At 42.7% G+C, this 23,410-nt stretch overlaps 1 protein-coding gene and 3 long non-coding RNA genes across 5 annotated transcripts; 2 read left to right on the top strand and 2 right to left on the bottom strand.

Annotated features, from left to right (window-relative positions):
* The first annotated feature begins 285 nt into the window (after window positions 1-285).
* LOC109733044 (probable indole-3-pyruvate monooxygenase YUCCA10) lies at window positions 286-2,026 on the top strand. Of its 2 annotated transcripts, XM_020292245.2 has the most exons (4): window positions 286-897; window positions 1,216-1,449; window positions 1,537-1,659; window positions 1,753-2,026. In XM_020292245.2, the coding sequence occupies exons 1-4, from the start codon at window positions 286-288 to the stop codon at window positions 1,930-1,932; spliced, it is 1,149 nt and encodes a 382-aa protein (XP_020147834.1). In that variant the 3' UTR covers window positions 1,933-2,026. The 2 variants fall into 2 exon arrangements, with proteins under 2 accessions (XP_020147834.1, XP_073361377.1); XM_073505276.1 differs by lacking the exon at window positions 1,537-1,659.
* Window positions 2,027-4,696: 2,670 nt separating this feature from the next.
* On the top strand, window positions 4,697-7,833 carry LOC120969763 (uncharacterized). Its single transcript, XR_005764120.3, has 2 exons — window positions 4,697-6,251; window positions 6,820-7,833. It is a non-coding gene; the product is annotated as an uncharacterized lncRNA (long non-coding RNA).
* Window positions 7,834-8,086: 253 nt separating this feature from the next.
* On the bottom strand, window positions 8,087-10,220 carry LOC123495111 (uncharacterized). The gene is made up of 3 exons (XR_006667144.2): window positions 9,113-10,220; window positions 9,003-9,036; window positions 8,087-8,498 (listed from the first exon to the last, which is right to left on the bottom strand). It is a non-coding gene; the product is annotated as an uncharacterized lncRNA (long non-coding RNA).
* A 3-nt stretch (window positions 10,221-10,223) lies between these two features.
* On the bottom strand, window positions 10,224-22,483 carry LOC123495112 (uncharacterized). Its single transcript, XR_006667146.2, has 4 exons — window positions 22,272-22,483; window positions 11,091-11,141; window positions 10,374-10,459; window positions 10,224-10,294 (listed from the first exon to the last, which is right to left on the bottom strand). It is a non-coding gene; the product is annotated as an uncharacterized lncRNA (long non-coding RNA).
* Window positions 22,484-23,410: the final 927 nt, after the last annotated feature.

The following is a 23,410-nucleotide window of genomic DNA, read 5'->3' as shown; positions in this document are numbered from 1 at the left end:
ATCGATCAAGAGTGTGTTTCCTGCCTATTTTCTATCCCCAATAATGTATCAGGACATGCTTTCACACCAACGGTGCAATGTTTAGATGGAATACTAGTACACACCAGGATAAGGCGTCAATAAATCTCTACCTTTTTCATTCCTCATTCTAAATAGATTGACACATGAAACATACCAGTATATATGTGCCCACATATGCATCCAAAGATTCATCTAGCAAAACAAGCAAACACTCCAGCCTACCTTTGCACCCATCCCACAACTTTGTCAACTCTTCTCTTTGAAATGGAGAATGTTGTAGTGTTGATTGTTGGCGCTGGGCCAGCAGGCCTTGCAACTGTAGCATGCCTTAGCCAATTCTCAATTCCCTATGTCATTGTCGAGCGTGAAAGTTGCAGCGCGTCGCTTTGGCGCAACCGCGCCTACGATCGCCTCAAGCTCCATCTTGCAAAGGAGTTATGTGAGTTGCCACACGTGTCATACCCACTAGATGCGCCAACATACATACCAAAAACCTTGTTTGTGAAGTACTTGGATGACTATGTTGAGCGTTTCAATATTCAACCCAAGTATCTCACTAGTGTGGAGTCATCCACATTTGACAATGACAAAAAATGTTGGTCCATCGTGGCACATGACATGGCAAAGAGCACAATAGCCAGGTTCACAGCAAAGTTTCTTGTCGTGGCAAGTGGTGAGAATAGTGTAGAGAATATTCCAATGATCCCCGGACTGCAAAGTTTTCCGGGTGAAGTCATACACTCCTCAAGCTACAAGTCAGGCAAGAGCTACTCTGGCATGAATGTATTGGTCGTTGGATCTGGCAACTCTGGAATGGAAATTGCTTATGACCTTGCGGCCCATGGTGCCAATACTTCAATCGTTGTACGAAACCCGGTATGTAGACGCACTATATATTATTTTTGACCTGGAAACACTAGGGGATCCCCCACCTCCACCCTACGGCACTTATATTTTCAGTGGGTACAGGGCAATTTCTTATTATAGTCACCACTAGAAGGATGCAATTTTTCAGAGTTATTACTAGAAAGTATTTCACGATATAGAGCGATAGAATGTTTTATGACATGCACAAACAACTAAACAATTAGACGGACTACACCGAAAAAATAACTCTTGAAAGAAGATGATTCTATGAAATTTTATTTTATGATGCAGGCTTCAAAAGAGATGTGACATGTTTTGTGGTTGCAGATTCATGTAATGACAAAGGAACTAATCCGGTTGGGGATGACACTTGCTCACCGCCTTCCACTGAATCTAGTGGATAACCTCCTTGTGATGGCGGCAAATTTAATATTTGGAGACCTATCGAGGTATGGCATCAAAAGGCCAAAAATGGGTCCAATGATCCTCAAGTCAGAAACCGGCCGATCCGCTGTTATTGATGTTGGCACTGTTGGGTTAATCAAAAAAGGTATCATCAAAGTAAGTATATCTTTGACATGACATAAATTTCATAACAGATGTTGTCTTCATATGCCAAGTTATCAATATTCTATTCATCTCCTACAGGTGCAGGGGAGCATTACTAAGATCATGGGCGATATAGTTGAATTTCAGTGCAGTAAAAAAATATCATTTGATGCGATTGTGTTTGCAACTGGATACAAAAGCACAGCAAATATATGGCTCAAGGTAACAACATCGATGTTTGAATATGTCTGAGTTTGTTTTCTTGATGCAACAATTGTTAAATCTGCTAACAAGCTCTATGTTGTTTTTTTTCAGAATGGTGAGAACATGTTAAATGGCAATGGACTACCCATCAAAGAATATCCGAATCATTGGAAAGGTGAAAATGGGCTCTACTGTGCTGGGTTAGGAAGGAGAGGATTGGCTGGTATTGCAGCAGATGCCAAGAATATCGCCAATGACATCACATCAATGATGGACGCTATGTCCGGCTAAATTATCAAATCAATGAATGCGTCTTCGACAACGCGATGCCTTCCAGCGCTGAGCTCCTCAACAAGATCAAGGATGAGATCCGATGCTGGGCTAAGGCAGGGGCACAAGGCCTGCGGGTTGTTCTGCACCAATCCTGGGATGTCCACTGTGTTGTACGATGTACTATAAAACTAACCTCCTAGGAGGACTGTAACTTTTCCCCATCCTTTCGATGCAATGAAACGCAAAGGTCTTTTGCGTTTTCTGGATTTTTATCTTTTACATGTAGTTTACAGGGCTAGTGTGCTAGACGGTTGATTCTTTGAGAAATCTATCCACTGCCACCTGTCTATCTATCTTTGATAGAACTAAATTTTTGTTTATTTCAAGGTTCATATGTGCCAGGGAATAAGCATTACTTCTATAATATAATCAAGGGCTTTATACTCACATGGTGCAAAGAGCTTTGTAATTTTTGTTGAACGGTTACCTACAATATTTTTATTTACTTGAATTTACACATGCAAAAGTCATCCCCTTGAACATGATGTTTAACAACAAGGGAATAAGTGCAATTAATACAATCCCAAATTATCAAGAGTCCCGTTTCAGTACACCCCCTCACTAAACATATAAAGGGTAGTATGGACTTGCGCCTAATCACCGTATACGCTGTACATGGCTAGTTTAGAAACGGGCACACATCCCGCTACGGCCTGGGCTTGGCCCATTCATATTTTCTTTTGTTTTTCCAAACTAAAAAAAATGAGCATGTGTGGGCTTGGCCCCTCACTAAACGTATAAAGGGTAGTGTGGACTTTTTCCCAATCACCGTATACACTGTACAGTGCTAGTTTAGAAAATGCCCTGGGCTTGGCCCATTCACATTTTCTTTTGTTTTCACAAACTTAAAAAAAATGGGCATATGTACGTTTCAATCTCTCAACCTCACAGATCAACTCAACTAGGACAACCTACTCGGACACCACAGCTTACGTGCCAATAAACTGTTGTTACCTCTTTTTTGTTGTGCGTCAACTATGTAACACCACAATGAAGCCTCTAATCATATTATTTGCTTTTTTCCTTTTTTGCAACTTTTTTTTACTGAACTTCCTTTTTAAAATCCGTGAGTTTTTAAATTCCATGAATAATTTTTCAAAAATTGATGAACTTTTTTCAAATCTATGACTTTTTTGTCAAAATCGATGAACTTTTTTCAAACCCGAGAACTTCATTTCAAAACCCATGAGGTTTTTTTCGGTTTGTGAAGTTTTTCTCAAATCCGACAATTTTTTTTCAAATTTATGAACTTTTTTTCCAAGTTTGTGAACTTTTCAAAATCATGAACAAATTTCGAATACCTTTTCCAATTTTCTGAACATTTTTCCAATTTATGTACTTTTTTACAAATTGGTGAACTACTGTCAAATTCATGAACTTTTTCGTATTCAGAAGCATTTTCTGAATTCATGCACGTTTTCACAGCTCGTACTCGCAAGAGTAAATTTTTGCTAGATGTTTTTCTCAAAAAATCGCTAGATGGATTGAAGGATTAATTCGGAAGGTGGAGCGAGAGGAGCGATCGAGCAAGCTATATGGGCCAGGACCCACTAGGGGAGTGCGTGAGCGCTAGCTAGTTCTTGCGGCGCTCAAGGCGCCCACGAGGAGCTCTCTTTAGTTACTTTTTTATCATTATTTTCCATTTCCGTGAACACTTTAGAATTATAAAAAAATTGTGAATACTTTTCTTTAGATTACACAAATACTTTGCTAAACATGTACCCTTTTAAAACTACATGAAGATTTTTAAAATACGCGATGACCAACCTTTTTAATACACAATAACAATTTCTTTAGGGTCTTTTACATTTGTGTCCCTAACTCGAACCCACTACTCAGATTTGCCCCTAATTTCGAAGGGTGCTGAAATTTGCCCCTCTGCCGTTAGTTGTCCTTATAGAAATGCTCTTCCGTGCCGTCTCCGTCCAGTCAAAGCCGTTTGACCATTATTTGACCATTTCATTGACATTTTTGCCCATGTGTGCATGTGTCACCTACTCATGGGACCCACTCTCAAAATATAATACAAAAAAGCATTTCTCTCACCCCCTCTCTCACACACTTACATGTGGGGCCAATCTAAAAACAAAAACAAACAAAGAAACAAAAACAGAACAATACTATTTAATCTAGATAGTGGGCCCACATGTCATTGGCTTATCAATATTTTCCAGTAATATTTTGTTTTAATTAGTCCTTTTTATTAACTATAAGTGTGGATTAGGCCGAGCTTGCCAGCGGCGACCAAATACTGCGGCGGAGGCACGCTGGGAGGCTGCGAGGAGGCCGGCTGACGAAACCACATGATAGCCCTTGCTCTACCGCGTCCAGGGATGTGGGGTTCAGACCATATGGTCGTTGGAGCGAGGACTTCGACGATGGCGGCCATGGCAGAGCTCGGAGCTCATGGGGAAGACGACCAGAGGTGATGGAACTTGCTATGGAGGACTCCCAAGTCTACTGTGGTACATCAGGATCCCATAGGAGCTGCTGGGATCGGCCGACCTGCTTCAACGACGTCGAATCGAAGGCGGCGGTCCGAGATCGAAGGCGGGGAAGATGCGTCCTGGCGCTCTGTCCTGGACATCTCTGGTCGAAATCAGGGGCTAGTAGGATGAGGTCATGGCGTACGAGGTAGAGGGAGAGAGGTGGGAGGTGAGAGAGAGGCCGTGAGGGGCCCATATGTAAGTGAGAGGGGAGAGGGGTGAGAGAAAGAGTTTTTCCTTCTTTTTTTTGAGTGGGACCCACATGTAAGTGACACATGGAGGCAAGGGTAGAATGTCCAACAAACGGCCCGTAGACGGTCAACGTCCTTTGACCAGACGGTAACGGCACAAAAGGGCTTTTTTATAAGGTGAACTAGAGGTGCAGGGGCAAATTTGAGCAGGGTTTGAAATTAGGGGCAAATGCAAATCTGAGTAGGTGGTTCGAGTTAGGGACAGAAATGCAAATGGCCCATTTTTTATTACACGATGAACACTTTTTAAATAAATGGTGAATATTGTTTTAACAGAGGTCAAATATTTTTAATACAAGATTAATATATTTTTAATACACAATGAAAGTTTTATAAATACACGATGAATATTTGTAAATATAAAATGACCATTTTTATTACATGATGCACAAATTTCAATAAAAGATGAACATTGTTAAATAGATGATGAACGTTTTGTAATACAAGCTGAACATATTTTAGTATGCAATGAATTTTTTTTGAATAGATGAGAACATTTTTTAAATACATCATGACCATTTTTTAGCATGGTGATCATTTTAATATACATGATGGACATTTTTTAAATACACCTGGAAGATCTTTTGACAAAATGATAGTTCTTTTTCAGTATGGTGAACATTCTTGGAATACACGATAAAATTTTTAAACTTGGTGAACAAACAAAATAAAAACCAGATATATTGAAGTGAAAAATGCATGGAAATGTATTTAAAATAGGTGATGATTATGAAAATAAAGTAGAAAGGTTAAAAAGGGTAAAAGAAACAAGAAAATACAGATGAATTTTTTTAAAACAAATTGAGTTTATGTTAAAAACAACAAAATGGAAAAAAGAACAGTAATTTTTTTGAGAAGAAAACCAAACAAACCCTGTTTCCAAAAACAAAACAAAATCATAAAAAGTGGACTCCCAATAAGGGATATATAGCACTAAGCTCGTTGGGTAGGTGGTATCTCTTTTTTTTTGAGAATTCGGTGTCTGGTTCTGGTAGATACATATGCACGATTTGTCGGACTCATGCTATGAGAACGTATCCTATGCACCGGTTGAACTGGTGCAACGGATGCACCAGTAGATTCTGGGCCACTGGATTCATAATAGATGGAACAGATTTATCACAAGAAGGGTTGCAGGTACATTTTACGTCCTGGACCTTGCAGAATTGTCGAAATGCCTGAATAGTCCTCAACATAACCTGTCCTCTCCTTCCTTATCCTGTTCCTCTCCCCATCCTCTTGACCGACGGCGGCTGGCTGATGACGCCGGACGAAGAGGGAGAGCAAGACGACGCCCTTCCCCCAGTAACCCTCCAGCCTTTCCCCTCCCAGCCGCGGCCTCCCCATCGAGGTAGCAGGACGGCGACGCTTGGTGTCTCCTCGATCTCCCCTGGTCAACGCACTTCCATGCTCGGCTACTCTACACCCCCATACCCTCCCTGCTCGATGCCACCGAGCTCCGGTAGTCCAGCTCATCAAATCCGGCGGGCCGCAGGCTGCAGCTCACCATGTTCCACAGCGTCCAGCTCCAATCCGAACTGTAAGTGCTCTGCACTGTACATATCCTAGTTGTACCGCTGACTGATGTAGCCTGTAGCAACATTGGTTGAAGACTTGGAGTAAATTCAAATTAATTTAAGATTTTGTGTTAGCCTTGAGAGAATAGAGATGCACCTCAGTTCAGATTTTGTTCTCTTCTCTTGGTTCAGTATCTCCTTATTAAGAAAAGAACAGAACAGAAAAGAACAAGTCAATTCTTTCAGTTGGATTTTTCAAAAATGACTAGTCTAGCTAGCACCTAGCAGTGGTGGTGTACTAAGAATTGGCACTTGTAGCTGTAGCTTAGCTTGTCATATATCAAGTACTGGGATTGTTGTATATTAACAACTGACAGTAGTAGTGTAGTTTGTAGCTCGTCATATATTAAGAACCTGCAGTAGTAGTGTATTCCAAACTGGGCTTGTCATATATTAAGAGTTGTAGGTTGTAGCTGTACTAAACTTTTAGTTGCTATATAAGCAATATAGCTGGGCCTTATGTAGTTATGCTGCATTTCTTTTATACACTGTCTTGATACATTTAGTTTACTTTTGCAATTTCTAAATTAGATGAAGAGCTACTACAAGATGACGAGCCATCTGAAGATGAAGCTGGGGTTACCATCAATTTAAAGAGCAAAGAAAAAAAATTAAAACTTCAACCAGATCATTTTGTTGACCCTTCGTCTTGATATGCATATGAAATCAGATGATGTTCCTATTTTTTCTGGTATTGTCTGCATGTTAATCAGAATTACAAATTTCATTTCATTAGATGATTGTTCACCCGAGCCATAACAATTTCAGGTTAGCTGTACTCCTATTCCTTTTAAATTTTCTATAGCATATCAGGATTGCAAGATGAAGAACAATCAATAAGTTCAAGAAAAGCTTGAACCAATGGCAACAAGTAAGGACAAATTCTTTTGCAATCAACACTAACTACTGATTTTAGGAGTTATAGTCATGTTCTGGTACCCAAAATCTTAACTAGCATCGTTGAAATTCTATTCAACATAAGTTTTATTCTTGTCCAACCAGATCATTTTGTTGACCTTTTCGTCTTGGATGTGCATATTAAAATAGACGAGGTTCCTTTTTTTCAGGTATGATCTGCATGTTCTGCTGCAAGTTCATATCTGGAAAAAAATGCTTGTTGTGACGAGCTAGTATTCTTTCAGGAAGCTGAACATGCAAGTTCATATCTGCAAAAAAAAAAAGCAAGTTCAGCTGCATCCACTTTGTCTCTTTCAGGAAGCCAAGATGTCTTGTACATATGATCATGGGAGCTGCACGGTGCTCAACCTATTGGCATACAAAAGCATCCCTTGATTCACGTTATTTGTGGATGATGCCCTTGTGGAGTGATCTGGAGCTATGGACACCTTCCCTAAAGCTTGAAACATGTATTTTCTGTTTAGATTTTGTACGGTACTGGAATGTTTGGAGCTTCAGTTTTCTACTTTGTTTTTGCTTTTCTGAACTGCCATAGGCAGATGTCGGTGAGCAGATATGTAACTGGCTGCGATCTGGTTCCATTTTAATTAAATGATGCCGGGGGTTCCACCCTATTTTTTGAACAAATGTCACCTTTACAACAGAGTATATGCTTTTTTTATTGCAAGTTAGCCAGAACGCAGTGTCTGCCAGTCGACAATAAGCAGAAGTATCCCTTGCCAAAGGCAGAAAAACAATCTGTAGACTTTGCAGAACTCCTGACCACTCTTTGTGTTCACCTAAAAAGTCAGCGATCAGTACCAGGCCTGATTAGACCACCAAGCATTTGTTAAGCTTCATCACCACGTACATGGGCACAATTCAATTAACCTCCCGCAGCTTAACAACAGATAAATAAAAGCTATATACCACTAAAATCTTGACTTAAACCAGCTCCTGAGTTGGTCCTGAAGCAGAAAATAATTTTTGCACGTACAATGCACTCAAAACTGAAGCTCAGACAACAGAAGCATACATGAAGATAACAAAACCCTTTTCTCAGGCACAATGCAGTCAGAACAGAAGCTAAGACAAAAACAAAAGTACACATGAAGATATCACAGGGCGTGAAATACAATCTGAGATATCTGGTTCAGTTACATCCAAGTAACACTACGATTTTACAAGCTAGATATTCATACATCTCCAACATTACACATTCTATTAAATTATCCAGATAAATGCAGGCAGGGATAATGTCAGAATATTCAGCACTCCAGTGCTCCATGACACCCATCCAACAACAACTATTCCTGAAAATAAGACAGATAGTATTATCAACCATATTTTTATACTACAAATATGAAATAAAATATGTGTTAAAAAACAGAAATGGCAACTTTGGCAAATTTTGTAAATTACATAATGACAAGATTTACCCAAAAATGGCAAGTTGCCCTTTTCAAGTTTGTAGTCCATAAGATATATATTGTACACTTACCGAAAAAATACATTGTACACTTATAATAGACATAGAACAATTACACAGAACTGGATAAACCCTATGCATATTAGTCGGATAAACCAAACATATGCATATCCATGCATCAGCATGACACTTTCAAATGTGAGCACCCAAACAGAACACGAGTCAAGAAGCTCGTCTACTAAAAATATCACCACCATTTTCCAGCAAGATGGTAGCCAACTTAGCAACGCCACCATCCCTCATACTTCACATACTGGGACCCCAACGTTTACACAGAATGACTTGAAAAAGTAATTATTTGAATATCAAATTAGTGAAAACAACATACCTACTTATCTGGGACCTTTTGGATGCTATTCGCCCTATCAAGAAAGACAAAAGCACATTAGTACAACGGTACAAAGGACATCGGCATTTTTTCAAGGTTGCTAACTTTACCTCTTTTTCTTTTGGTTCACAGTTTGCTCAGAACCCCTTTTCAATCTCTTACCACTCCCTTTTGTGTTCGCTACATCTGGTGGATGAATATTGATCACACTTGGGAATGATGTTCCAACGAAGGATTCAAATTCTTGAACTTTACTTTGCTCACTAATTGGGCCCATCTGTCCCAATTGTGCGAAGGCATCACCAACAGCCTTGTGAAAATATCTCATTTTCTCCTCACAATGTTTCGCTGCATGAAGTGCCAAGCTGAAATTTGAACATGTTTCTGAGTACAACTTCCTTATGGTAGGTGAAAGGCATGTAGATGGCCCTTCTAGCTCATGTCCGTTGGCGTCATAGGAAAGCTGGCGTGCAGCCATTTTAGTCCACCTATGCAACACATATTGACTAGGAATTTCATTAAACCCTTCATTCTTGAGGACAACAATTATGTGACGGCAAATGATACCCAGTGATTCGAACATCCTACAAGAACAGTGTGTTACCTTAGTACTGGTGTTGAAACTAACAACTCTAACCTTGCCACTCTTGCTGACCCCCCTTCTCTACACTAAGCAAGCGATATGCTGCAGATGCTCCAACCATTGCCTTATGACATGTAAGTAGTTTGCTCCTCAACTCACTACTTACTTCTCTATTTGACTTGATGAGATGTCTCTTACTTGGCGAAATAAGTTGGTGAGTGTGTGATTGAACAAACCGGGCTACCACATATTTGCCGTCATCCTGCCTCTTCAGTCCAATCATAGCCTCACAACCACATCGGGTTAACTTGAATTTTCGTTTAGGCTTTATCCTTCCCTCTTCCTGAGCCACCTTCCTCCAACCCTCCCTAGCACAGACAAACCTCTTCCACACTGCTACACCATGTTCATCTTTGTGTGTTGTCCATGTGCGAACAGAGAACCCGACATCATGAGCATACATTTTGTAGAATGTCATACCATCCCCCCAGGTGTCAAATTGCATGCCAATAACAGGTTTTAGGTTATCATCACACTGGGGTTCAAATGTTGACCCCCGGATATGCACAATAGAAAGATGTTCAGTTCATAAACTAAAGCTCAAGCATTAGACATGAAAAGAAAATCTTCTTACACAAAACGGAAGACTGCGAGTACATTTTGGCGTGTGGTAGCTATTTCCATCATTTTCAACTAGCCGGATCGTGCCCTAGAAATTGATAAGAAAATCCATCAGGTCACATTAACAGTGTGATGTACGTATGTGACCAATACAACAAAGAAATTACCACGGCGAAGCTGTTGGCATCATCGTCATCTCCCATTGCCGTAGTTGACCCAACGCTTAGAGCAACACTTGCCATGGACTCCATGGCTGATTATTTTTCGTGCAGATATAACACAAAACATCACAGGCAGGTTAAAGGTGGATAACTATCCTACTACCAAGTACTAGAACACATCAAGACTTTTTACTTAAGAACATAGCTAAAATGTGGATTGCAGCAAGACAAAAATGTGGAACATGAACAACTAGCATTGCCATACAAAGTTCAGTTGATCATTGCAAATGCCGTTTCCATTTCATATAAGCAATGTGGAAGAAGCTCATATAGTACATTAGTAGTTCATGTACAAGAACGCCAGAGGAACCAGTAACTAACCACTACTGCCATGTAGTAGGCTCTTGGGAAATCATTTTTTTCACATACATGTCGAGTCGTTCATGTACGGACCTTACTATTAAGTTAGCAAAGGTATATGAAAATTGTATAGAAAGGAACATAACACATAGAGTATAGCACATCCCCTCAACTATTTGCACATAGAGTAGAGCAAAGGTACGGACCTTACTATTCATATCTACATCTGACACATCAATTTCGTGCCCATACTATTCATATTCACAAATGCCACTGGCTTCAAACACATGGGAAACTGATGGCCTGGAAGAACTAAACATAACAGTACATGGATAAAAGAACAACCAAATTCAGTGCTCATACCTCGGATCCTGAGCTCTAAAGGACGATGGACAAGTCCTATCAACCGCACAGCTGCACAAATCTTACTTTAGAGTTTGCATAAATATGGTTTTTCTTTACTGCAAATTACATATTAAGGTTCAGAACACTACTTATCCAATTTTGCATAGGAATTTTTGCACTCCCATATCTGCAGCCGTGTATCTCATACATAAATATGGTGCTCATACACTAGTAGAAAAAGAGGCTTCCATACGCCCCCATTAGTCCCCAAAACAATCGAACCGCGACAAAAGGGGCCTTTAGTCGCGGTTCGGGAGGAGACCCGCGACCAACTATCTGGGCCCAGCGCGCTCGGTCGGCAGCTGGCGGACGGGAGAGGCTTTAGTCCCGGTTGGCCTGGCCAACCGGGACTAAAGGTCCCCGAAGGCCTTCAGTCGCGGTTGGCCAGGCCAACCGGGGCTAAAGGCCCATCCAGCTGGCGGACGGGAGGGGCTTTAGTCCCGGTTGGCCTGGCCAACCGGGACTAAAGGTCCCCGAAGGCCTTTAGTCGCGGTTGGCCAGGCCAACCGGGACTAAAGGCCCATCCCTATATATAGGACTCAGCTCACTTCACTTCACTCAGCTCACTTCACAATTTTCAGAAGGGGGTGGTGGGTTTGCTTTTGGTTCCTCCTATGCACACAAGGTGTTCGATGAAATGCCCGAGAGCCTGAAACAAACATGATATGAAGTGTCCGAGCCACACTTGAGCTTTCTCATTTATTTTTCCTCCGCGATCGCGGTTAGCAACTTGAACCTTTCATGTGTCATTGATAAAATATGCATGTGTGTAGTTCATTGTTTAATTTGTATTATTTCTAGCTAGTTAGTTTAACAAATGCATGATGGTTAATTATATACTTTATATAATAATAATGCAGATGAATCGGCAATGGATGTACGGTCCCCGACTCTCCGGCGAGTTCACTACGGGTTTGAAAGATTTCCTCGTAGTGGCAAATGCGAACAAGCAGCGAGGTTTTATTATCTGTCCATGTGCTGTCTGTAAGAATCAGAAGGGTTACTCCTCCTCAAGAGAGGTTCACATGCACCTGCTTCGGCGCGGTTTCATGCGAAGCTATAATTGTTGGACCAAGCATGGAGAAAGAGGGGTTAGAATGGAAGAAGATGAAGAAGGGGATGATATCGATGACAACTATCATGATCATTTCGGTGATACTTTCATGGAGGATGATGCTGAAGGTGGGGAAGGGTTAGGTGAAGGTGAAGAAGAGGCACATGATGAGCCCGCTGATGATCTTGGTCGGACCATTGCTGATGCACGGAGACGCTGCGAAACTGACAAGGATAGGAAGAATTTGGATCGCATGTTAGAGGATCACAAAAAGTCGTTGTATCCAGGATGCGATAATAGTCTGAAAAAGCTGGGCTGCACACTGGATTTGCTAAAATGGAAGGCACAAGAAGGTGTAGGTGACTCATCATTTGAAAATTTGCTGAAAATGTTGAAGAATATGTTTCCGAAGAATAACGAGTTGCCCGCCAGTACGTACGAAGCAAAGAAGGTTGTCTGCCCTCTAGGTTTAGAGGTTCTGAAGATACATGCATGCATTAACGACTGTATCCTCTACCGCGGTGAATACGAGAATTTGAATGAATGCCCTGTATGCACTGCATTGCGTTATAAGATCAGAGGCGATGACCCTGGTGACGATGTTGAGGGCGAGAAACCCAGGAAGAGGGTTCCCGCCAAGGTGATGTGGTATGCTCCTATAATACCACGGTTGAAACGTCTGTTCATGAACAAAAAGCATGCCAAGTCGTTGCGATGGCACAAAGAGGACCGTAAGTCCGACGGGGAGTTGAGACACCCCGCTGATGGAACGCAATGGAGAAAGATCGACAGAGTGTTCAAAGATTTTGCAGCTGACGCAAGGAACATAAGATTTGGTCTAAGTACTGATGGCATGAATCCTTTTGGCGAGCAGAGCTCCAGCCATAGCACCTGGCCCGTGACTCTATGCATCTACAACCTTCCTCCTTGGTTGTGCATGAAGCGGAAGTTCATTATGATGCCAGTGCTCATCCAAGGTCCAAAGCAACCCGGGAACGACATCGATGTGTACCTAAGGCCATTAGTTGATGAACTTTTACAGTTGTGGGCCAGACCTGGTGTACGTGTCTGGGATGAGCACAAAGGAGAGGAATTTGACCTACGAGCTTTGCTTTTTGTAACCATCAACGATTGGCCTGCTCTCAGTAACCTTTCGGGACAGACAAATAAGGGATACAATGCATGCACGCACTGCTTACATGAGACTGAAAGTGTACGTTTGGTTAATTGTAAGAAGAACGTGTACCTGGGTCATCGTCGATTTCTTCCCCGAAATCATAACGTAAGAAAGAAAGGCAAGCATTTCAACGGCAAGGCAGATCACCGGCCGAAGCCTGCGGAACATACTGGTGCTGAGATATTTGATATGGTCAAGGATTTGAAAGTCATCTTTGGAAAGGGTCCTGGCGGACAATCAGTTCCGCGGGGAGTTGACGGGCACGCACCCATGTGGAAGAAGAAATCTATATTTTGGGAGCTAGAATATTGGAAAGTCCTAGATGTCCGCTCTGCAATCGACGTGATGCATGTTACGAAGAATATTTGCGTGAACCTGCTAAGCTTCTTGGGCGTGTATGGGAAGACAAATGATACAAAGGAAGCACGGCAGGACGAGCAACTTTTGAAAGACCCAGATGACCGGCATCCGGAATGGTTTCAAGGTCGTGCCAGCTACGCTCTTACCAAAGAAGAGAAGGTCATTTTTTTTGAATGCCTGAGCAGTATGAAGGTTCCGTCTGGCTTCTCGTCGAATATAAAGGGAATAATAAACATGGCGGAGAAAAAGTTCCAAAACCTGAAGTCTCACGACTGCCACGTGATTATGACGCAATTGCTTCCGATTGCTTTGAGGGGGCTCCTACCGGAAAATGTTCGAGTAGCCATTGTGAAGCTATGTGCATTCCTCAATGCAATCTCTCAGAAGGTAATCAATCCAGAAGATCTACCACGGTTATAGAACGATGTGGTCCAATGCCTTGTCAGTTTCGAGTTGGTGTTCCCACCATCCTTCTTCGATATTATGACGCACCTCCTGCTCCACCTAGTCGAAGAGATTTCCATTCTCGGTCCTGTATTTCTACACAATATGTTCCCCTTTGAGAGGTTCATGGGAGTATTAAAGAAATATGTTCGTAACCGTGCTAGGCCAGAAGGAAGCATCGTCAAGGGCTATGGAAATGAGGAGGTAATTGAGTTCTGTATTGACTATGTTCCTGACCTTAAGCCGATTGGTATTCCTCAATCGCGGCACGAGGGGAGACTAAGTGGAAAAGGCAAGATCGGAAGGAAATCCACGATATGTATGGACGGTCATTCTGTGACTGAAGCACACCACAAAGTTCTGCAAAATTCCAGCTTTGTGGCTCCGTACTTCGAGCAACACAAGAATATTTTACGCTCGGACAACCCGGGGAAGCCTGAATCCTGGATTAGAAAGGCCCACATGGAGACTTTTGGCAGTTGGTTGCGAAAACATTTAATGAATGACAATGATGTTGGAGATCAGCTGTACATGTTGGCCAAGAAACCATCTTCGACTATAACGATTTTCCAAGGGTACGAGATAAATGGGAATACATTTTACACCATCGCCCAAGATAAAAAGAGCACCAACCAAAACAGTGGTGTCCGCTTTGATGCAGCAACCGAGAATGGGCGAAAGGTCACATATTATGGTTACATAGAGGAGATATGGGAACTTGACTATGGACCCTCCTTTAAGGTCCCTTTGTTCCGGTGCAAATGGTTCAAGCTAACAGGAGGTGGGGTAAAGGTGGACGAGCAATACGGAATGACAATGGTGGATTTCAACAATCTTGGTTACCTTGACGAACCATTCGTCCTTGCCAAAGATGTCGCTCAGGTTTTTTATTTGAAGGACATGAGTAGCAAACCGAGGAAACGGAAAGATAAGAAAACGATCAGTACATCATGCGATGATCCAAAGCGCCACATTGTTCTTTCAGGGAAAAGAAACATCGTGGGAGTGGAGGACAAGACAGACATGTCAGAAGATTATAATATGTTTGGTGAAATTCCGCCCTTCAAAGTGAACACTGACCCAAGCATTAAGTTAAATGATGAGGATGCTCCATGGATACGGCACAATCGTAAGCAAGCAGGGACACAAGGGAAGAATTGATGTGTAATAATTTATTGTACCAAACTTTGTATTTGGTCGATGAACTGAATGATGTATCAAACCTTTTGTCAAACCTTCAAGGGATTTTAAAATGAATTAGTTTTATTTTTCTGATTTTTTGATATATAATTGTATTTTTAAGATTTTAAAATGAATTCGTTTTATTTTTCTGATTTTAAAAGGAAAAAGGAAGAAGAAGAAAGAAGGAAAAAGGAAGAAAAAAACAGAAGAAAAAAGGAAAAACAGAAGAAAAAAACAAACAGAAGAAAAACATAAGAAAAAAACAGAAGAAAAAACAAACAGAAGAAAAAAGGAAAAAGGAAAAAAGGAAGAAAAAAAAGAAGAAAAACAAGAAAAAGGAAGAAACAAATAGAAGAAAAAAGGAAGAAAAAACAGAAGAAAAACAAGAATTTAAAATGAATTAGTTTTATTTTCTGATTTTTTTGATATATAATTGTATTTTTAAGATTTTAAAATGAATTAGAAACAAAATAATATAAACTTTAATAAAATATATAAGTACAAACAAAATAAAAAATATGCCTCCTACTGGGCCAGCACGGCCTGAATACGACTAGAAACCCATCAATGGGCCAGGATTCAGGCCCGCAGAAGGCCCAGTAGGCCCACAAGCACATAGTGACAGAATAGGCCCATAAGCCTGCATTTGAGAGGAGCTCGAAGTGGTGAGCGCAGCCGCGCTTATAAACCACTGTCGAAGCCTCTCGGCTAGCGAGGTGGGACTAAACATCCCACCGCACCGCGCCAGTTCCAGCACAACGCCTTTAGTCGCGGTTGGGGAGGCGGACCGCGACTAAAGGTTACCCTTTAGTCGCGGTTGTTGTCCCCAACCGCGACTAAAGGGTCTTTCTGCGCGGGAACGTAGGCGGCGCCAAAACCCTTTAGTCCCAGTTGGGGAGGCGGACCGCGACTAAAGGTACCCTTTAGTCGCGGTTGGCCATACCAACCGCGACTAAAGGGTACCTTTAGTCGCGGTCCGCCTCCCCAACCGGGACTAAAGGTGCGTCTATAAATACTGCACTTAGCAGTTTCGCCACTTCCCATTCTCCTCTCTCTCGACGCCGAAGCCCTGCCCCGACGCCGATCGACGCCGACGCCGACGCCGAAGCCCTGCCCCGACGCCGACGCCGAAGCCCTGCCCCGACGCCGACGCCGAAGCCCTGCACGCCGCTGCCCCCGTCCCCAGTGAGCGCCGCCGCCGCCCGTGCCCTGCCCTTGCCCGCCGCCCGCCGCCCGCTGGCCCTGCCTGCCGTCCTCCGCGCGCCGGCAGAAGAAGAAGAAGGAAGAAGAAAAAGGAAGAAGAAGAAGAAAGAAAAAGGAAGAAGGAAGAAGAAGAAAGAAGAAAAAAAAAGGAAAACAAAAGAAAAACAAACAGAAGAAAAAAACAAAAGAAAACAAAAAAAAAGAAGAAAAACAAAGGAAGAAGAAAAACAAAGGAAGAAAACAAAAAAACAAACAGAAGAAAAAAACAAAAAAAGGAAAACACAAGAAAAAAGAAAAAGGAAAAAGAAAACAAAAGAAAACACAAGAAAAACAAACAGAAGAAAAAAACAAAAGAAAACAAAAAAAAGAAGAAAAACAAAGGAAGAAGAAAAACAAAGGAAGAAAACAAAAAAACAAACAGAAGAAAAAAACAAAAAAGGAAAACACAAGAAAAAAGAAAAAGGAAAAAGAAAGAAAAAAGAAAACAAAAGAAAACACAAGAAAAACAAACAGAAGAAAAAAACAGAAGAAAAAAAGAAAAAGGAAAAAAGGAAGAAAAAACAGAAGAAAAACAAAGGAAGAAGAAAAAAAGAAAGAAGAAAAAAAAAGGAAGAAGAAAAAAAAGGAAGAAGAAAAACAAAGGAAGAAGAAAAAAAGGAAGAAGAAAAACAAAGGAGGAAGAAAAAAAAAGGAAGAAGAAAAACAAAGGAAGAAGAAAAAAAAGGAAGAAGAAAAACAAAGGAAGAAGAAAAAAAGAAAGAAGAAGAAAAAAGGAAGAAAGAAAAAAAGAAAGAAGAAAAACAAAGGAGGAAGAAAAAAAAGGAAGAAGAAAAACAAAGGAAGAAGAAAAAAAGAAAGAAGAAAAACAAAGGAGAGGAAGAAAAACAAAGGAAGAAGAAAAAAAGAAAGAAGAAAGAAAGAAGAAAAAGGAAGAAGAAAAAAAGAAAGAAGAAAGAAAGAAGAAAGAAAAAGGAAGAAGAAAAAAAGAAGAAAGAAAAAGGAAGAAGAAAAAAATGAAAACCAAATGAAAACCAAAAGAAAGAAGAAAGAAAAAGGAAGAAGAAGAAAGAAAGAAGAAAGGAAGAAGAAGAAAGAAAGAAAAAAGAAAAAGGAAGAAGAAGAAAGAAAGAAGAAAGAGGAAGAAGAAAGGAAGAAGAAGAATTTTTACTTAAAGAATCTTATTTTTTAATTCCTCCTCCTGTATGTCCCCTTAATCTTATTTTTTAATTCCTTTATACTTAAAGAATTTTTACTACATGCAGGAGTGAAATATGGCGGATGATAGAGCCGAGACGCTTAGGGATCCGGAGGCTGAACGTTATCTAATGGGCATCATCAACAACGAGATTCCTTATGTGCCGGGCTCAGAATATGAGCAAGAAGAGGATGTAGTCTCTTCTTTTCTGAACCTTGAAGGTGGAACAGAGATTGTCGATGATCAAGAAGGTGAAGGAACGGACATTGTCGACGGAGGTCAACCGTCAACAAACGACGATCTCGAATTGCAAGTAGCAACCACCTCCGGCGAGGTATATATATACATTGAGCCTCTCGTGATACAAACTTACTGAAATGTGAATACATATGTATTAACGCGCGTGACTCTCTTTCTTTTTTTAGCCCTCCGGAGCGAGTACGACAAAGCGTGGCAAATCCAAGGCGATGAAAACAGGAGAAACATATGCCATTGAGTTTGTTAGTGAAACCGGCAAGCCCCTACAGCACACCTCAAAGTTTATCAACCAATGCGGAGTCGTTGTTAGAGACAACGTCCCGATCGCCGTCCAGGAATGGAAGGAGCCAAAGAAGGCACGTATTGGTTTCAGTTTTGTCGACAAGAGAACGAAAAAGGATTGCTGGAGAAAGCTTATGGAACATTTCATTCTACCTCCGGAATACAACAAAGTCGATGAATTCGGTAACGAGGTTCCGGGTGGACGTCAGAGGAGGAGGCTAGTTAAAGAGTTCGCTCTTCAGAAGATGGGCGAAGCATTCCGGAACTTCAAGAAAAATTTAACCCGTGACTATGTCAACAAGGGCAAGACTCCGAATTTCAATGGACAACATGAGAAACTGAAAGATGATTGGCCAGAATTTGTGAGGCAAAAGCAATCGGAGCATTTCAAGGAAATATCAAAAAAAAATAAGGATAATGCGAGTAAGAAAAAGTTCCATCATATTATGGGGCCAGGAGGATACCGCCTTTCGGAGCCTAGGTGGCAGAAGATGGAGGAGGACCTGAGGGTGCGAGGAATCCCTCTAGGTACAGAGGGATGGGACCCAAGGGCCAAAAGCTGGTGGTACGGGCATGGGGGATCGCTAGACCCGGAGACAGGGGTGTGTGTTCACCGGCAGAGACAGTTTGCTCCCACCCAAGCCCTTATTGACGCAATGACCCAAGCTCAAGAGGGCTTGATCAAGTTCAACAGAGAGAAAGACGCACTGACAATAGCCCTCGGGAATGATGAACACGGAGGACGTGTACGAGGCAAAGGCAAAGTTCCGTGGAAAGTAGGGTTTTCCCAGGACAATGACCCGTACTGTTACAGAAGCCGTAAGAGAAAGACGGACCGGGATGCAGATCTTATGACGAAGTTTGCATCGGAACTCCATGAGTTGAAGCAGACCGTGCATGAACTAGTAAAAGAAAAATCGGCTGCAGGGCCGCATGAAGATCATGAAGCGGATCGCGGAAGCCAGCAGCAGAGAAGCAGCGTGGCTTCCACGGATGCCCCGCCTGGTGCTAGTGCACCGATGATCGAGATTCGTGCACCGGAGCCTCACTACCCCGTGGATGATGTAAAGGAGATGAAAGAATGTGATCTGTATTATCCCGTGGGGAACGTTTCCACGAAGGTAGCTAGCGGCAGTGCTTTACCCTGTACACCTGGAGCACTCCACCACAACAACCCCATTGCATATGGCTATGCTCGTGTCACGGTGGAAGACATAGTCCAAGGGTTTGAGGACCTGGAGATTGACAAACCTACACCCGAAGGGGAGAGCAGACTTGGAGATGTCAAGCGCCAGTTCATTCTATGGAAAAAGAAGTACATAGTGTTTCCAGGCGAGGCGCCAAGGCTAGCAAGTCCACCCCCCTCCGATGGTGGTGGTGGTGGTGGTGGTGGCGGTGGTGGCGGTGGTGGTGGTCGTGGTGGTTCACCTACACCTCCTTCACGCCATTCGACGCCGTCCCCCGATCCACAACCTCCGGCGGGTACGACGCCCCCCAATCCTCCTCCGGCGGGTACGACGCCCCCCCAATCCACCTCCGGCGAAGAAGCAGAAGCAGACGGACAGCAAGGAAACCCGCTCCTGGACTATTAACCCGGACCCTTATGTACCTAAGACCACAAGGGTACCGGAGCCATCACTGAAGCCTCTCCTCCCAAGGCCTGGGGAACTTAGTGAAGCTGAAACCAAATTGGCCGCGTCTGCTGATTATGAGAAATGGAAGGCGGATATGAAGGCGATAAAAGAGCCTGAGCCCAAGCAAGTATTCACTGAGAAGCAAAAGAAGTGGGCTAAGGATTTTTTGACGACACCGTCCCAAGCCGAGCTGAATATGCCTGACGACTATGGACATGAACTTCGTAGGCAAGCAAAAATATTGAAGGAGGAGAAAGAAGAAAGTAAAAAAAGCGGGAAACAAGTTGACCAGCTCGGGATGCAGAAGAAACAATCGATCCCCCCGCTCATAGTGAAAGCCGGTCCGGAAGAGGACCCCGAGATCATAGCAGCTGCGGCAGCACTTGGATTGACTGTAGCGAGTGCCATGAAACAAGCGTCCGAGATGGGTTTGACTCTTCGTGCCTTCTTAGGCCTTGAGGATGCGCCAGTATGTGAGATAGCATTACAATATGTGCGGAATGGGCCTCTCGTCGAGCCTGCGCGGGAGAAGAGTCTACCGCCACAAATGTGAAATCTGCTACGTTGGTACAAGCAATTCATAACATGGGCCGACAAAGAATATATTTATGCGGATGTTACAGAGGAGCATCACACCAAACGGTACTCTGTACAAGTTCATATGAGTGAATTGTTCCAGCTGTTCAATCTGCGCGACCTCGACAAATCTATGCTGAGTTGCTACGTTCTGTAAGTGATTTATTTCTACCTCATCTCGTTCTTCATTGCCTGCACTATATATATATATATATATATATATATATATATATATATATATATATATATATATATATATATATATATATTGTCCTAACTATATTGTTGCGTACGCTATTATGCAGATTGAAGATTTGGGAATGCAAAATAAGAAACATCCATGATGTTGGGTTCATTGACCCACATATCGTTAATGGACATGTGTTACAATATCACCCCGAAGACGTGGAGAAAGACTTGTACAAGTTTCTTAGAAAGCATCAACTCAAAAGTCATATTCTATTTCCTTACCATTTTGGGTGAGTGTTTCTCTCTTGTGCCCATTCTCTTTTGTTTACTCCATGCATGGTATGTCTAATCGATGAGTTATGCATGACTGTGCATGTAACGTGTCCGCAGGTTCCACTGGATTCTGCTAAATATTGAACTTCACACCTCCAGAGTTCTAATCATGGACTCTATGGATTCGGATCCAAAGCGTTGGGCCGACATGAGAAAAATGCTGCAAAAGTAATTATTTTCAATCATTTGAGCTCTATATCGATCGGTCTCTTTCGTTCATTTCCTAATATCAAGTAACTAATAACTCCCTTGTTCATTTAATTTTCTTTGCCCTGTAGGGTTTGGAGACGGTTCTCAGAAGAAATTGTCGGTGAATTCAAACATGAGCTAGATTTCAGAAGGTTAGTTAATGTGGATAAGCAGCCACCGGGGACCAATCTATGTGGATACTATGTTTGTGAGAACATCCGGAGACTAACCTCTGAGCGGAAGGCATCGGATAGCGTGCGGAACGCGACGGATAACTTGCGGAGGAGGCTTAGTCCAGAAGCTCGCTTCCGACCAATTCAAGATGAATTAGCAGGATTTTTCTTGAGGGAAGTCATCAATCCTAAAGGACAACACTATACCGAGGACGCAGACATTTATATGCATACCCGAGATTGAAACTTGTTCGAAGTTGTATATGGTCCTCCATCCTAATTGTGTATGGAAACTTGTTCGAAGTTGTATATGGTCACCCGAGATTGAATATATATTATATATTCCTCTTGAATTCTTCTTGTTTGAAATTTCATATGCATGTATATAGTATCGTAGAATATGGGTACTGAAACTTCATCAAAATTAAAACAAAACACAAAATAAAATATAAAAGAAATAAAACACTACAAATTAAAAAGAAACCAGGTTTAGGGGGACTAAAACCCTAAACCTGCGGACGAGGCCTTTAGTCCCGGTTAGCCACGAGAACCGGGACTAAAGGTCCTCCGCCATGACGGACCCCTGGCGGCCACGTGGACGGGCCTTTAGTCCCGGTCAGCCACGAGAACCGGGACTAAAGCCTTTAGTCGCGGTTCGTAAGTGGCGCGACTAAAGGGGGGGGGTCTTTAGTCGCGCATATTTAGTCCCGGTTGCACAGCCGGGACTAAAGGCTGTTGCGAACCGGGACTAAAGGGCTTTTTTCTACCAGTGATACTACTTATTCAAGTTCGCAATGACACTAGTTTGGAAAGAATTGGGGAAAAATCACAAATGGGAAAGAACCGAATATGACCATGATAAATGGATATAATGGGATAAGAGAACATACCCTAAGATCCTCGAGGCGCAAAAGATAGCCGGCTTCTTTGGTAGTTCCTCGTCGTCCCCCGGAGCTACAGCACACCGCCGCTACGTTTACGCGCTCGCCGGCGGCAATGGCGTCCTCGTTGGGCGCGACCCAGAGGAGAGGAGGGGAGCTCGTGCTTCAACGGCGCGCCGGCGCCGGAACTAGTTACAGGATAGAAGGGGGAGAAGGTCCAGGAGTGGGGGGGGGAGAGGTGACGGAGCAGCCTTCCCAAACCCTAGCGCGCAGCTGGACGGGCCGGTACAGAATATGGCAAGGGGAGGAAGACGATGTGGGTCACCAAAGGTCAGATCGCTGGATTTAGCTGTATTTCAAGGACTGTCTTGCAAATGTACCAGCAAGTCCGTCGCCACCCAAATCATGTCCCTCTATTTTGAATCCAACAGCCCACGTATATCTGGTGCATCCGGTGCACCAGTTTGGTCGTTTTACCAGATACATTCTCCTCATGCTATAGTGTTGGGTTAGAGTCTCGACTCTTGAGGGACGGGTGGAGATTCAATTTTTTTTGCGCGAAAAGATCAGATCTATTATAAAGATTCATCGAAAGTATAAAACACCTTAAACATAATAAAAAATACATCGAGGTACATCGACCACCGAACGACCAATGCCGTCGCCAGAACGAGCCGCCAACGCGCCGCTGTCGCCGCTCCCATAACCGAGCTGGCCTGACCTTATCGATGACAGCCGGAAAATCTTCGTACACATGCCCCTAAGGACCCGCGTCCTGGAGCCGTAGTCGTCGCCGTTGAATACTTGTATTGATCTGAAGAATTTGACACAAACATCGTCGTTGCGTACGCAAGGTGAGAAATCCTAACCTCGCAGCCCCGAGAAGCTGGCAGGAATCTACGTCGGAGCTCCGTCTAATCCGTCCCAACGAACGAACCTGAGGAGGATCGGAGCCCGAAAGATTGACTTGAAGAAGAAGTGTTGCTATCCGTCCAAACGCAGCCCCTGCAAGAACTAAACCCATACCTATCTACTAGTCGGAGACAAGGCACTAAAAATACCCTCCCCGCCACCGGCCGCCGGAGCGACAGGTAGGTGAATCCACGGGCTCGCCGGTGGAGATCGAGGGAAGGAAGGCTTTCCATAGT

This window comes from Aegilops tauschii, chromosome 7, assembly GCF_002575655.3.
Source record: "Aegilops tauschii subsp. strangulata cultivar AL8/78 chromosome 7, Aet v6.0, whole genome shotgun sequence".
In the NCBI taxonomy this organism is placed as follows: Eukaryota; Viridiplantae; Streptophyta; class Magnoliopsida; order Poales; family Poaceae; genus Aegilops; species Aegilops tauschii.
Note: the sequence above shows the minus strand (reverse complement) of the source record. Positions and strands in the feature narration are given on the sequence as shown.

What these genes read in the sequence shown, in the direction of transcription:
- LOC109733044 (XM_020292245.2), top strand. Translation starts at nt 286, where the DNA reads ATGGAGAATGTTGTAGTGTTGATTGTTGGCGCTGGGCCAGCAGGCCTT. An exon ending in CAATCGTTGTACGAAACCCG is followed by an intron (nt 898 to 1,215) that starts GTATGTAGACGC and finishes TTGTGGTTGCAG; the next exon opens with ATTCATGTAATGACAAAGGA. An exon ending in TCAAAAAAGGTATCATCAAA is followed by an intron (nt 1,450 to 1,536) that starts GTAAGTATATCT and finishes CATCTCCTACAG; the next exon opens with GTGCAGGGGAGCATTACTAA.